Consider the following 14,870-nt stretch of genomic DNA (forward strand, 5'->3'; position numbering starts at 1 on the left):
AAAAATTCAATTGCATGTGGAGGACGTGATTATGAGAATTGACCGCAACCTAAGGGTCCATTTGGAACATAGGATATGGAGAACACAGGAAATAGAAAAATTGCAGAAATTAGATGTCATGTTCTCTGAATTTCTATGGGAATCTGAAACACAAGAATTGCAACCTTTTGGATGCGTCACAAGTAAGTCTTTTTAAGAGAAAGAGAAAAGGAGAAATAAAGACACGTCACTACTACAAAAACAGCTATCAGTAACGGTCAAAAAAGTATATCAGTAATGGGCAGGCCGCCCGCCACTAACCTCCTGACAGTGATGTGGTGTTCATCAGTGACGGGCGGACTACCCGTTACTGATGTTTACCCCATCACTGACGGTCACACACGAACGCCCGCCACTGATGCATTTTGGGGAAATTAAAAAAAAACGACCGGCCCAGGGGCCGGCGGCGCCCCAAACCCATCCTCGGAGACCGGAGGCGGCGCCTTCCACCGCGTCGGTGGCAGCCATGACCAGAGGCGAAGCCCGCGCGTGGTCCTCCCGGCCGGATGGTCACCACATTGTCCCCCACCAACCCCTTCACCTGCAGCATGTTTTCCCCATCACCGTCAGTCAGATGCAGGTGAGAGAGAGAGAGATAGAGAGAGAGAGAGAGAGAGAGAGAGAAAGAGGCAAGAGACGGACCAGGCAGGGCCAACGGCTGGCCTTCATCGCGGCGGTGGCGGCACCCGGGATCGGCGGGGACGAGCCGGGGCGCGCGGCGGGATCCGGAGGAGGCGGAGCCGGGGCGGGCGGTAAGCCATGGCGGCGTCGGGGTTGAGGAAGGCCGCGGGGCTGACGGAGGATGAGCTCGGGGGAGATGGAGTTGGAGGGGGGGCTTGGGCGCAGGGGAGATGAAATTGGAGGAGGGGCCTTCGTGGGAGAGAAGAAGTGAGCAGAGGGAGTTCGTGGAAGAGAAGAATAAGGGAGTAGAGAGAGTTCGTGGGAGAGAAGAGGGGTGGCGGCGGGGCTGAGGGAGAATGGAGAGAAGAGGTGGGGGTACTTTATACCAACCCCTTAACCCTAAAATATGCTGGGCCGGCCCAGGTATAGGGGCTTGTGCCCGCCATTGATGTTTGTATCTGTGAATTTTGCAAGTTTTTACATTGGACCATTACTGACAGACGTCCCATGCCCGTTACTGATGATGGATCATCAGTGACGGTTCTTGCTCACCCGTTACTGATGAGATGTCATCATTGATGGACGGGGCACGCCCGTCACTGATAAAGGGTCATCAGTGACGGGCACGATATGCCCGTTACTGATGAGGGTCATCAGTGACGGGTCTTTCCCGTCCGTCACTGATGACCCATCACATATGTTGTGTTTTGCAGTAGTGCGTGTTGTATTGGAGTTGTAAAATCATGAGGTTTGAGCAAATGTTTTGAAACCCCACAAAAAAGAAAGAAAACATTTCTATTGAGTTCTCAATGCTAATCCACAATCCAAAAGGCATCATAGAAAAATTTCTTGTAAATTTTCTTTCCCGTGAAATTCCTATGAACATCTTTTGTTCCAAAGGGCAGCCTTGGCGTAGAGCAGAAAGACCCAAGTAGTAATGTCCACACTTTAATAAATCATTTAGCTTTATTCTATCACGGAAATGTCGTCTCTACCAACGGCAGCGCTTAGACGAATAACAATCCCCTGCAACAGCTGTTCTTCGTGGGAAACGCAAACCAAAATTGCTAAGATCTTCTCTCTTTTATAAAATACGAATGGAGCCAAGACCGAGATATTCGGTGGAGGGGGTAGGCGACGCAAAGGCTGCTGCTGTTGCACGGCCACCTTGCCCCCCCCTCTCTTATAAAAGAAGGCACACGAGTCGCCACCTTCCCCGCCCGCCCGCCCGCCTCCCTCTTCCTCCTCCCCGTGACTCCTCCTGCGGTCCCTCCTCTGATCCTCTCGCCCCGGTCAAACCCTAACGCACGCACCAATCAATCTCCATCTCCTTCCCCTCCGATGGCGGCGCTCTCCGTGCCCCTCCGCGCATCCGCGGCGGTCTTGTCCTCGTCCGCCGCCGGATCCCGCGCCGCCGCCGATCCCGCCAAGGTAGACACACTCTCTCTCCTTGCGCATATAGCTCTCCGCCGAGGTGCTGCTACGGGTTGGTAGGGGGGCTTCATGCGGTTGGTATGTGTCCATTCCGCGTTTTAGATTCGACCCCGTCGTGATTCGCTTTTGGTTTGGTGAGACTGTCGGCATCCGCATGTGGGGAATTCAGCAATTTTGGCAGTTTGGACTTTGGGGGTTGCAACGAAACATACGAGCTGAAATTGGTTTAAGCGAATGTATACGAGTCTGGCTATCTAATTTTTAGCACCAATTTCGTCGAATTTTAACCAAGGGGTGAATTAAGATGCAGTTTGGTTCACATGTGTTGCCGCCGCTCTTGTTCCTTTCCACTCCCGCCTGGAATCTGTCGATTACATCATCTGAATCATTTTGTCCTTTTCCTTTGATGGACGTTGTGTCATACGCATTTTTGCTTGCACGTATTGATGGGATTTGGCTGCTATGCATAGGTGTCGTGCGTGAGGAGCACGGGCTCATCCCATTTTGGCTGCAGCTTCCCTTCCATCGCTGCTTCCTCTTCGTCGTGAGTGCCTGCTCCTGATGCCTAATAGTCACTACCTTGTGAACTGCAATACCAGATTACTATGTGTTGTATCTAATGCTTGTGTGCTGAAGTGCAAGGAACATCCAGCCACTTAGAGCGATTGCTACGCAGGCGCCCCCTGTTGTCCCACGTAAGTTGTTGGGTTCATCAAACATCACAGCTTCTAGTGGCATTTGGTTAATGATTATTACATAATATATTGTTATCATTTTGTTTTTCTCTGCAGAATATTCAAGTGGAGAGAAGACGAAGGTTGGCATCAATGGTGAGCATCTCGTGTACAAAACTGGTGCAGAAACTGTGCAATCTAGATGGGACATATTAATCCTTGCATTTTTGTCTTGGATTCCCAGGCCATGTATTTTTCTTTTCTGATATACGAGTACAATATTGGCAAAACGAAATAGTTTAGTTATCATCTTATAAAGGTCTTGGGATTGTATCTTAAGTTCTCAGTCCTGTAAGCTGGTCACGCCAGGCCTACTGAGGTAGTTAAACACTTTGGTACCCAACAGTCAAAAGCACATTCAGTAAGACATATGCAATTTTATTGATGTTAGCCCTTTGTTTTTGTTATCACAGGGTTTGGGCGGATTGGGAGATTGGTTTTGCGAATTGCAACCAGTAGAGATGATATTGAAGTAGTGGCTGTCAATGATCCTTTTGTTGATGCTAAGTACATGGTGAGGGAACAATGCAAAAGGATTTAGTTATCATATTGCATGCCATGAAAAGTCCAGCTAAAATGAACAGTGTTTGTGATACTTCTACTTTTTCTCCTGTTTCATGTGCTAGGTACCTTGAATTTTGTGAGTATTTGCTTCTCTTACCTTTGAATATCAGTGTTGTGAGATGATCATCTCTCTGGTATTACCTGCTGTGCAGTTATGTGCATAGCACTATGTACATGGTCTGCCAATAGCATAACAACTTCCTCACTAGCTGAGTAGCCGTAAGACAATAGGTCTCGTACAGCTGCTTGTTAGTTTTTCTTGATAACTCCACATATTCATTCAAACCTTTTAGTGTACTATCAGCTATATATCAATGAGGGGTTTGTGTGGTAAAATAATTCACTCTCGTTCATGGTATAAGAGAATCATCTGGCTCACATTTCTAAATCACTTCCTTCTACCTTCCATGCTCTGGCCTCCTCTTCATAGCTACTTACTACTCTCTCCCATTCTGACTGTGGAGATGGGAGATATTGTTTTGCATTGGTGAAGAGGAGGTCAGTTTGTGAAAGGTAGAGGGCAGTGGATGCTTGAAATCATCAAGGTGGCATGAGCCAGAGAATGTTATGGTACCATGAATGTAGTGGAGTATTTTGCCACACGAACAAATGTTGTATCCATTGGTATAATATATATAGTGCATGTACAGTGTTTGATGAGCATGTTAATCTAGCAAGGAGCTATAGGAGACCAATGGCAACATGGACAACTGTTAATAATATAATAGTGCATGCAGAATGTTTGAATGAGCATGCGACACTAGCAAGCAGCTATAGGGGACCTATTCTACTGCGTACCTGTTGCAGGTTTGTTGGAGACTGTTGGTGAAAAGGGCCATATTGCTTTGTATAACTGTGTAGCGAGTTAGTCCAGAAAGATGATTATCTTCTCTATCCGTTTAGATTGATGCAAATTATTTTTCCTGGAAAATCTTATCTATGCATTGTGTTCTGAGCACATAAGCATGGTTCAACCATCCAATTTTATGCGTCTGGTATTCTTATTTTATCCATTAGGTGCCATGACAAAAACCATCCATTGGGAGGACCCGCACTGGAATTTGGCAAAATTTAATTATACCATTATATTGTTTTCCTTCAGTGTTGGAGTAACAACTCCATCCTTGCGTGTGTGTGTGGCATTTTGTTGTACTTTTGTTTTCGTTTATTGATAATTCACCCCCTTCTCCAGGCCTATATGTTCAAGTATGACTCCACACATGGTCCATTTAAAGGATCCATTCAGGTTGTGGATGATTCAACCCTGGAGATCAATGGGAAGAAAATCACAATTACAAGCAAAAGGTAATACTGGGAGTGTGTCAGGTTTTGCTGATTGTACGACATATTACTGTGCAGTTTGTTTAAATGTCTTGATAGCTGAATATACATGACATTGTCGCCTTGTAATCTTGCTACTAGTAAAGTTGGATCTGGTCGTTCTTGAGGACTTGTGCCATTGTGCTCTCATGAGATGGTCTGACTTACCCAGACCTGCTCTTGTTACGCGGTTACTACCAGATAGTATCATATTAAGCCCTGATTGTCTTTTTACCCTGTGAATTTGTGAATACTACTTCTAAATATTATCTCCCCGCAAACTTGAAACACTTCGGGACCACTGAGAAATATTCACTTCAGATCTCTGTTTAGATACAAGTCCTCTTATACTTTTTCAGCTGGTCAGATAGTATTACAATACATAACCTTGTGAAATAATAAAAGTGAAGCGTGTTTAACTTGACATTGAATAAACTGTCCAAAGTAATATAAGTTGATTATCTAATTACTGATTCAGAGTTCAGAACCTCATATTCTGCACGGTCACAAACATACACAATATCCATATCAGTGCATGCTTGCGGTATATGTGGAGCACTTCATGATCCTTTCCTGACTTCGATTTGGATATCGATGGTTGTGACTGAATTCATATTTCTGGGTTGTTGCTTTGACAGTTTTCTCTTCAGATCTTTTTTTGACCTTTTGCTACGTCTGTGTTAAGAATTTGCATTTTTTTTCCCGTGATATCCAGAGATCCTGCAGAGATTCCTTGGGGTAACTTTGGAGCTGATTATGTTGTTGAATCTTCTGGTATTTTTACGACGATCGAGAAAGCATCGGTACACTTGAAGGTTGTGACCTGTGGCAGAGATTCATCATTGATAACGCCATGTAATTAGCAAACCATATTACTTTGTAATGAACACAATGTTGAAACTTTTGCTACCTTATTTGTAGGGTGGTGCTAAGAAAGTGGTGATATCTGCTCCATCAGCAGATGCTCCCATGTTTGTTGTTGGAGTAAATGAGAACAGCTACGATCCCAAGATGAATGTCGTTTCTAATGCAAGTTGTACCACCAATTGTCTTGCTCCTCTCGCCAAGGTCGCTTCTTCCCCACTTTCTTATCCTGCCTTTTTGCTTAACTACTATGTACTTCCTGCCAAGCTAACTGCACAGTAGAATCACAGTAACTACTCAGGTGATGCATGAATGCATCTACTCTGCCATTGTTATGATGCTCATCAATTATTATATGCAGGTTGTCCACGAAGAATTTGGCATTCTTGAGGGTCTCATGACAACTGTTCACGCCACAACAGGTTTTCTTTCTATACTTTGAGATTGTCAGTTGTCACAGATGTGGATGTGGTTTTGCAGTCTGTGTCGAGTAATTGTTGCTTTCAGATTAAGTGTGTCATAACAAGCTTGTTCTTCTGTGTCCCAGCCACTCAAAAGACTGTTGATGGTCCTTCAATGAAAGATTGGAGAGGAGGACGTGGTGCTAGTCAAAACATAATTCCTAGCTCCACTGGTGCAGCAAAGGTATCTTGAGATAAATGCATGTCTTGTTTCTGTTAAGATTTTGACTGTAGACTGACGGGTCTTACTGTCCTGTCAGGCTGTCGGTAAAGTCCTCCCTGAGCTAAACGGGAAGCTTACTGGCATGGCTTTCCGAGTTCCAACACCAAATGTCTCTGTTGTCGACTTGACTTGCCGGCTCGAGAAAAGTGCCTCCTATGACGATGTGAAAGCAGCCATCAAGTATGTAGAACCATCCCATTGTTCATGCACATTACCTGTTCTATTAGGATACTTCAGTTCACTGATCAATTCTTTACATATCAGTTTGACTTGTTGTGTTTAGTAATCCATTGGCTTATGCACCAGTTGACTGGTATATTAATCACCTATAATTTGAAGGTTAACAGAATGGTTGGAGTGCTTCACAGCAAAATGTAGGATGCGTATTTGTAGAGAATGTCGTGAACCTCCCAGAAAGTAGAAAGTGATGACAAAATATGGTTGAAATAAAGTTCAATTTTGTTGCTCTTTGCATAGACACGGATTGTGTGATTTGTTGACTCTTGGTCGTGTTCTTAATTAGAACTAGCTTCTCCTTTAGTCATTTATTTATGATCTAACAAAATACATAACATTGTCTTTGCTATTATCAACTCATCCATATGCCCGTGTTTCAGGGCCGCATCAGAGGGTGCTCTGAAAGGCATCCTAGGCTACACAGATGAGGATGTGGTTTCCAATGATTTTGTTGGTGATACAAGGTAAGAATTTTGGTCTACGCACATAGCAACATCATTATTTGTCCTAAAGGCACTAGAACATGATGTCTCCCCACCATGTCAGGTCAAGCATATTCGATGCCAATGCTGGCATGGGCCTGAGCTCTTCCTTCATGAAGCTCGTGTCATGGTATGACAATGAGTGGGGCTACAGGTGAGTGTATTGTTCGCTGCATCAAACAAGTTGTTACCCCTTTGAATCTTCAGCCACCTTATGGATTGATTTGCTTCGTTTTCTTGCTTCAGCAACCGAGTTCTTGATTTGATTGCCCACATGGCTCTCGTCACTGCCAAGCACTGATCTCTACTAGTCATCTGGGAAGTTGCAATTTTGAGGGTCCTCTCCCCCCCGCCCCCCCCCCCCCCCCCCCCCCCCCCCACCCACCCCCCTTTTTCTGGTATTGGCCTTGTTGTGGCTTTGAACACAAGCAGAACTGGGAACTTGTATCCATGACTTGTTTGTAGCAGGAGATGAAATCTACTCCATAGCGCTCTTAACAGGGGGGTGAAACTGTTGAGTCAATCTCATATATATCGGTCATTTCATTTGTTGCTTTTAAAGAAATTCCTCTTGTGTTCTGATTATGATTTTCTTTCATAAAAATACGACTTATAGATGTTAATTTGTATTGAGTTAAAACAGGATAAAGTGCACTCCCTCTGCCCCGAAATAAGTGACATGGATTTCTATAGGTTCTTATACAAATTCACGTCACTTAGGGACGGAGGGAGTATCAAGGTTACGATTATGCTCCCTTGTAGCAATTTTGCAACAGGTTATTTAATCTCTTCCACAACAAGGAGAAGCAATGATGGTCATTTCTTTGGAATTCCATGGTTTGTTGCAATCACTTATTTACTTATCGTTTTACAGTTTGCAGTAGGTATAGCGTTTAAGGATTTTCATCGTCGTAGGTGTGCAATATTTTATATTGCTGCGTTAATTGGACTAAGATGGGCTGGGCCCTATTATGTGGGATTTGATGACTGGGATGGCTTCTGGAAATTTGAAACGTAGCCCGAGCATACTTCTATTCCTCAAACCCAAGAGCACAGATGCCAGATTTTACCCTGTTAATTAGTTCGCCAAATTAACAAGATCGACGCATATATGTAGAGGACGTGGCAACTGGCAATAACCAGTAAATTAAAGTTCTATCAAGTTCTTGCATGGCCGATCGATGATTCCCTCCGCAAACAACTACGGAGTATACTTGATAGAACAATAACAGCTGCCGCTCTTATCATGGAAAGGAAATTTGGCACGATCATGATACTCTTTTGGATTCAATCATTATCAGTGTCATATCAGTTGAAAACTAGATAAGATGTGCATCCCTACACGGAGGGATAATTTTATCCGGCTTATCAGCCGATGTGCATCTCTATTTCATTTCACTCGCCAAAGACCCCCCCTCCTTTCAGAAAAAAAAATGGAGACATGGAGGGATAATTTTATCCATATTAATTATTCAGCGGATCCCCCACGTACAAATTTGCTAAAGTAGCAGTGTATTTGGAGGTCATGATCTTGTTTAGGGAGAAGAAACAGGGAAGTTCAGATAAAGCCCAGACACGATAGCGGGAGGGTGGCTTCGACTTGGCGTCATAGTTGCCGGATTCGGAGTTCGCTTGGTTCACGATTTGGATTCACTGTTCGCAATTCGTCACTTCGCGTGAATGGAGCTCGATGGGGGTACACATCTCCAGTTCGCGATTCTGTCATCCATCCTACTCGTGAATCCACTGGCTCCAATCTGTGAATTAGATGGCGTAAATTCGTAAATCATGATGTACGGAAGAGTTTTGTTTGTTGCATTACTAGTACGAAGAGGGTTTTGCCTAGCATTACTATAAAGGGGTGGAATAGCGCGCGACGCCGCGCTGTAGCCCTTCACGCGCGAATGCATGATGCCACGCTGTGGCCCTTTCGCGCGATGTGTTTGCATGTGAGCAGCAGGGGTCACATCAGCATGCGAACAGCAGAGCAGCTGCATGCGACATGCGAGCAGCAGGCGTTTGTGTTTCGTGTGAGTGCACCGTAATCTTTTGTACGAGTCTATAATTTGCACAGATTACCATCCTCTGATCAACAAAAATAACTACGTTCGTCCGTTTCGGTCACAATCCACCATCGCATCTTTCGTCCGCTTCATTTCAAATTGACCTACCGTCTCGATTTAAAACGACCACACACAAATCATGTTCTCCGTCATCTTCTAATACACACAAATTGGCACTCCTATTGAATACAAACTTTCATAATCTAATGATCACAATAACCATTCTATATATTTCGGTCAAAATCAACCATGCACCCACTCCAAAAATCGAGATACCACGTCGATTCAAAACGACCCCACACATATTGTATCTCCATGTCTCACTTAATAAATACAAATAGTTATCCTCTAATGCACACAAATTGTCACCGATAATGCACACAAATTGTTACCCCTAATGAACATAAATTGCCACCGTGATACATATAAATTTTCACACCACTAATGAACACAAATTGCCACCACTAATGAATACAAATAACCATGTATGTTTATCTATTTTGGTCAAAATCTAGCACCCATCACTGCATCCATCACCTACTCCACTCCAAATTGAGTTACCACCTCCATTTAAAATGACCCAAAAAAGCCTATCGACATGTTCTTATGCACACAAATTGCCGCCACTAATGAATATAAATTGTCCTCCGTAATGAACACAAAATATGAAAATAACCATGCCCATATATTTTGGTCAAAATCTATCATGCACCACCGTATCACACATTTTCTCCATTCAAAATGACCCTGCACAAACCATATCTCCTTGTTGACCTTAATGCACAAAATTGCCATCCTTAATGCACACAAATTGCCACCCTTAATACACATAAAATGCCACCTCTGATGCAGATAAATTGCCACCGTAATGCAGATAAGTTGCCACCACTAATGCAGGTAAATTGCCATCAGTGATGAGCACAAATTTCCACACCTCCACTGCATCTCACATCTCCCCCCACTCTAAATTGAGTGACAACCTCCATTTAAAACGACCCTACACAAAGGCTATTTTCTTGATGTCCCTAATAGACACAAATTGCTACCAATAATGCATACAATTTGCCATTCTTAATGAACACAAATTGTCACCGATGATGCACACAAATTGACATCTTTAGTGAACACAAATTGACACTTACCATGCACACAAATGGTCGTACCTAATGAACGCAAAAAAACATGCGGCCGTCGGTGCTCGTGTACTTCCACGGACGGGGTTGCTACATCCGCTCCGACGTGCAGCCGTCCTTGCACGTCTACTGCCTCCACGCAGCCGCCGAGCTCCCCGTCATCGTTCTCTCTGTCCCGTACCGCCTCGCCCCCAAGCATCGCCTCCCCGCTGCCATTTCTCCTGGCTCCATGTCAAGCCCGAGATCGGCAACGCCGACCCGTGGCTCCTATAGTGGGGTGTCTTCGCTAGGATCTTCTCTGGCACCTCCGCCGGAGAAGGAGCACGGCGGCGAGCTCGTGGCGACGCGCGGCGATGGGGGCGAGGCGGTGGCTGGGGAGGCGCTCGGCGATGGAGGTACCACCACTGGCGTCCCATGAATCGGCTCGTTTGGATTAGCGGCGGTCGGGCTGTACATCACACACACACACACACATAGGAGTATTAGTTATGATCAATACTAACACAACTCTTAATTAAAGCATGCAATAATGCGGGAGAGTGCGATTAGCTAGCATACTCCTTGTATGTCCAATTGACTGTCATGGCAGTTGCAGTGCCCGTGATCGGCCAAGAAACAGTGACCCTGTAGACCTGCTCGCTGAAGAGAGAGCCGATATGGATGACTTTCTTGGCACTAGACGTGATCTGCTCCTTGCGGTTGCGGTTGAGCTTGCGCTTGCTGTTGGGATCTACTAAATTGGAGACGTCCATTGTTGGCTCCTGCTCCAGAGTCAGGTCCAGGTCCCTGATGACGTTCCTCCCGATGACGAAGAAGGGCGGGGAGAACGCCGTGGTCAGTGCGTGCGGCTCGAGAGCAGGATTGTACCCGCCATCATGACTTGAATTTGATATATCTGAGAGCAACTGCACATGTAAAATATATGTAACATTAAACACACCAATCTAGGTTTTCTATTCTATTCTAGAAACATAATAAAATGATGAAACGTATACGTACCTTTGCATTGTGCTGCTTGCCATAACCAAACGTTTCAACCCAGATATTCTCCACATCAACACTTGCAGCATTCCCTATGTTCTCATCCCCATCGGACAAGAGAACGATCACGCCGCCGTGGCCTGAACTTTCATTGTTGCGGAGGAGCTTGACGGCCTCCCTGAGGCCACCCTCTATATTGGTCCCGCTATCAGCACTAAGCCGTTTGACCTTGCCCTTCATCGTATTAATGTTGTCAGCAGTCATACGAGTAATGGGGCAGAGCACATTAACTTGGTCATTGAAGGTGACGATGCCGACGTGGTGACGAATTTTGATCCAGTTATCCAAGACATGGTCCAGGAAGCCTTTCATCTTCACGAGCTTATCTTCCTCCCCCATGCTTCCGCTGATGTCCAGCACAAACACCAGGTCCACTGGGGCTCTGGGATCCATTTTCGTAACTTTAGGGGCTTCGAGAACCAGCAGCACCTCGTCTCCGACCCAGCCTTTTTGCCCCACGTTTCTCGGTGCCCAAGGATCATGGGTCACTTTCAATCCTGTCAGCGGCGTTAAAAAAACAAATTGGCATTAATAATTTTCCCATCAAACAAGCACTACTTGGCCGGTTTTAATAGAATGAGCAAGAACGAACGGACAAACAAACAAAACCTGGGAGAGGCATTGCGACGAACGAGGACTTGGATCTTCCTAGCTAGAGCGCTCCCTCTGAAGACCAATGTTTCCACTCGCTACCTAGCTGATTGCTGCTGCTGCTTTGTTCTCATAGCCCATGCCTATTCTGTCCTATATATACACACAGAGATGCATGGATCGATAGAGGTATAGACAGACCCGAGCCCTCTTCATTAAAATATAGTCATCGTACAGGAGGGTGCGTCGTACTTAATCCTCTCCCATCCCATCCATCCATGCAGTAATTCTACACGAGGATGGTATTTTCATTTCAGGTACTAGTGTTTGCAATACAAATCTACCTAATCAAACAAGGCAGCAAGCCAAAGCAATTTCGCGATGCAATTTTCACTCTAAGGGTCAAAAATGCACAAATAGTACAGGGTTTACAAATTACAAGGGGAATGCATGGGAGAGAGGAAAGAATTAACCAATTCCTCTGGCAGCAAAACTACAAAGCAACAGGGATGTTTTCTACTCCCTCCGATCCTAAATTGTTGTTGAAATATTACATATATCTAAACGCTTTTTAAGAATAGATACATTCATATTTGGGCAAACTTGAGTCAAAAATTTAGGATCAGAGGGAGTAGTTTTCATTTGAACAGCGCGGTGAAATGAGAGTTCTAAGTCAGCAGCAATGCTAAGTCTCAATATGACGCAATTACGACGACTGGGCACGTAAAAACACTTGCATTTCGATTTTTCTCTGATATTTCAGAGAACAGCAGTGAGGAAGGTGCTTTTAACTTGTCCTTAAATATCCTGCAGGGTACCCGGAAGAGGCAGCACCCGAAGGTCAATAAGTGAACTACAGATATGCATTTCACAGCTCTATAAATGTAACTACCGCAGATGTTCAAAATTGAGCGGAAAATTTAGGTGGCGCAAGTATTAATTTTCTATTCATGCATGATGGCCTATGTGATCCTTTCCCATTACAAGCCGTGCCGTCTCCTCTGTACCTGGATACGGCCACATCAATTCCTATCGATCACAATTGGACTATATCTAAATAGGAGATTCCAACTACTCCCTCCGTCCAACAAAAGATGTCTCAAGTTTGTCAAAATTTGGATGTATCTAGACATGACTTAGTGTATAGATCATGTCTAGATACATCCACATTTTGACAAATAGAGACATCTTTTGTTGGACGGAGAGAGTATATGATTTATCTCAACATGCAACATGCCACCTCAACAAGGCCCGCCATATTGCCGTGCAAACCATGCATGCCCCTTCATCAATTTTATCATTTTTTGGGTCTTTTTTCTCTTTTGATTCATCATTTTGTCACATACTTCATAGGTTTTATTGCTTTTAAATGTATTTTACATTTTCTGCCATTAGTTGTAGTTAATTTAAACATCGATTTATGAATTTGTTTTAACACGGTTCCTGTAGTTATCTAAATTTGTAACCCACTCACATCTAGCGTGCTAATCAATACTAGTATGATATGTTATATTGGATATGTTGGGCAGGCCGGGAATATCATTGACAAACGGACTATAATGCGTACCTCATCAATTATTAAACTTGATTATTCTGTCTAATATTTAACATCACGGTAAATCTATATATTTCAGGAAAGATTCTAGAAACATTTAATCAAAAACCACTTGTAGTGTTGTAATCTAAGTTTTAAATTGTGCTCTACAACGGTGCTATAGCAAGGTACCACTTCACAACTACTCACTACAGCGTGTAGAACTGCTATTTTCTGCTTTAGCGCTGATTTTTAGGTTGCCGCTAAAGTCGTTTTAAATCCCTCATCTCATACGTGTCCCTCCACCTCCTCCGCTGGCCTCATAAGCCTCGTGGCCAGTAGGCAATGATCTGACATGGGCGACGGAATGTGTTTTACAATAGTTCCAACGTTTGAATAATTGAACTTACAGACTTGACTAAATTTTAAGTTCCCAGGTGCAATAATCGAATTTGCTAATACTTTTATGTTGACCTTTCTACACCACAGGATATGTGTGCCTTTTGGCATCCCCACATAAAGATCAAAGGTCTGTTGCAAAAGCTTTTCTGTGCTTTTTGAATTATTTTTTAATTTAATTAGAAATGGAAATATATTGTTTTCTAATTTTGTTTTGCTATAAATTTAATTGCACTATTACAGGAGAAGTTATTTTACTTGACCTAAAAGCTAGCTAGCTCTGCCCACATGGTGGATGGTCTAATATATACACAACAGACATCACTATGAGCCTATGACAAAAGATGCTGTACTTCTTAATCTGACTTGACTTCAGGAGCTACTGTCAGCCAACGATGATTAAAGTGATTAAATAGATACCCGATAGCAATTTGACTTCGGAAGTACTAGGAATACTTCTTAATTTGACTTGACTCGGGAGCTACTGACAGCCCAGTATGATTAATTAAGATACCCAATGGTAATTTGACAGTGCCAACAGTTGGATTTTACTAACCCGTTGGAAATTGGAATAAGTACAACCAGGGGAAGGTATGATTTTTCTTCTTTCTTGCTATCAGTTTCTTTAGAGAAAAATGAGCTTCACCTTACGACACGAGGGAAGAGAAGATAGCACGGTCACTGGTATTGGGAACGATATAATGAACACAATGAGTTTGTATCATGAGTTTTCGGTAAAATCTCATCATTGAGCTCTAATTCATAGTGATACAGACTGGGAATATCATTGACAAACGGACTATAATGTGTTGTGATCTATCTAGCTAGCTCTGCCCACATGATTGTAGAAGTTATTTTACTTGACCTAAAAGCTAGCTAGCTCTGCCCACATGGTGGATGGTCTAATATACGCCGACATCACTACGAGCCTATGACCAAAGATGATGTACTTCTTAATCTGACTTGACTTCGGAAGAGACCAACTGCCGACGGCTCAAATAGATGCCAAGAGATATTTGGCAATGGAACTATTACAATGACAAGAAAAAAAAGAACAATAATTGAGGTTTTTGCTGTTCAACTTTCTTCGGAATCGATTTTGTGGCTAGGTTTTACTTACTCCCTCCGTC

The 14,870-nt window shown here is 43.7% G+C and overlaps 2 protein-coding genes across 2 annotated transcripts; one reads left to right on the top strand and one right to left on the bottom strand.

Annotated features, from left to right (window-relative positions):
• The first annotated feature begins 1,865 nt into the window (after positions 1 to 1,865).
• LOC100826763 (glyceraldehyde-3-phosphate dehydrogenase GAPCP1, chloroplastic) lies at positions 1,866 to 7,744 on the top strand. The gene is made up of 14 exons (XM_003570158.4): positions 1,866 to 2,091; positions 2,565 to 2,638; positions 2,731 to 2,789; positions 2,886 to 2,924; positions 3,242 to 3,342; positions 4,585 to 4,697; positions 5,428 to 5,527; positions 5,634 to 5,780; positions 5,938 to 5,998; positions 6,124 to 6,221; positions 6,298 to 6,440; positions 6,878 to 6,961; positions 7,044 to 7,133; positions 7,226 to 7,744. Exons 1-14 carry the CDS (start codon positions 2,002 to 2,004, stop codon positions 7,278 to 7,280), a joined length of 1,254 nt encoding a protein of 417 aa, XP_003570206.1. The 5' UTR covers positions 1,866 to 2,001; the 3' UTR covers positions 7,281 to 7,744.
• A 2,213-nt stretch (positions 7,745 to 9,957) lies between these two features.
• On the bottom strand, positions 9,958 to 12,426 carry LOC112271532 (inter-alpha-trypsin inhibitor heavy chain H2-like). The gene is made up of 4 exons (XM_024460775.1): positions 11,826 to 12,426; positions 11,175 to 11,713; positions 10,734 to 11,080; positions 9,958 to 10,623 (listed from the first exon to the last, which is right to left on the bottom strand). Exons 1-4 carry the CDS (start codon positions 11,836 to 11,838, stop codon positions 10,443 to 10,445), a joined length of 1,080 nt encoding a protein of 359 aa, XP_024316543.1. The 5' UTR covers positions 11,839 to 12,426; the 3' UTR covers positions 9,958 to 10,442.
• Positions 12,427 to 14,870: the final 2,444 nt, after the last annotated feature.

This window comes from Brachypodium distachyon, chromosome 3 (genome assembly GCF_000005505.3).
Source record: "Brachypodium distachyon strain Bd21 chromosome 3, Brachypodium_distachyon_v3.0, whole genome shotgun sequence".
Lineage (NCBI taxonomy): Eukaryota > Viridiplantae > Streptophyta > Magnoliopsida > Poales > Poaceae > Brachypodium > Brachypodium distachyon.

What these genes read in the sequence shown, in the direction of transcription:
- LOC100826763 (XM_003570158.4), top strand. Translation starts at nt 2,002, where the DNA reads ATGGCGGCGCTCTCCGTGCCCCTCCGCGCATCCGCGGCGGTCTTGTCC. An exon ending in ATCACAATTACAAGCAAAAG is followed by an intron (nt 4,698 to 5,427) that starts GTAATACTGGGA and finishes CGTGATATCCAG; the next exon opens with AGATCCTGCAGAGATTCCTT. An exon ending in GATGTGAAAGCAGCCATCAA is followed by an intron (nt 6,441 to 6,877) that starts GTATGTAGAACC and finishes CCCGTGTTTCAG; the next exon opens with GGCCGCATCAGAGGGTGCTC.
- LOC112271532 (XM_024460775.1), bottom strand. An exon ending in GCAAGCAGCACAATGCAAAG is followed by an intron (nt 11,081 to 11,174) that starts GTACGTATACGT and finishes TTACATGTGCAG; the next exon opens with TTGCTCTCAGATATATCAAA. An exon ending in GTCAATTGGACATACAAGGA is followed by an intron (nt 10,624 to 10,733) that starts GTATGCTAGCTA and finishes TGTGATGTACAG; the next exon opens with CCCGACCGCCGCTAATCCAA.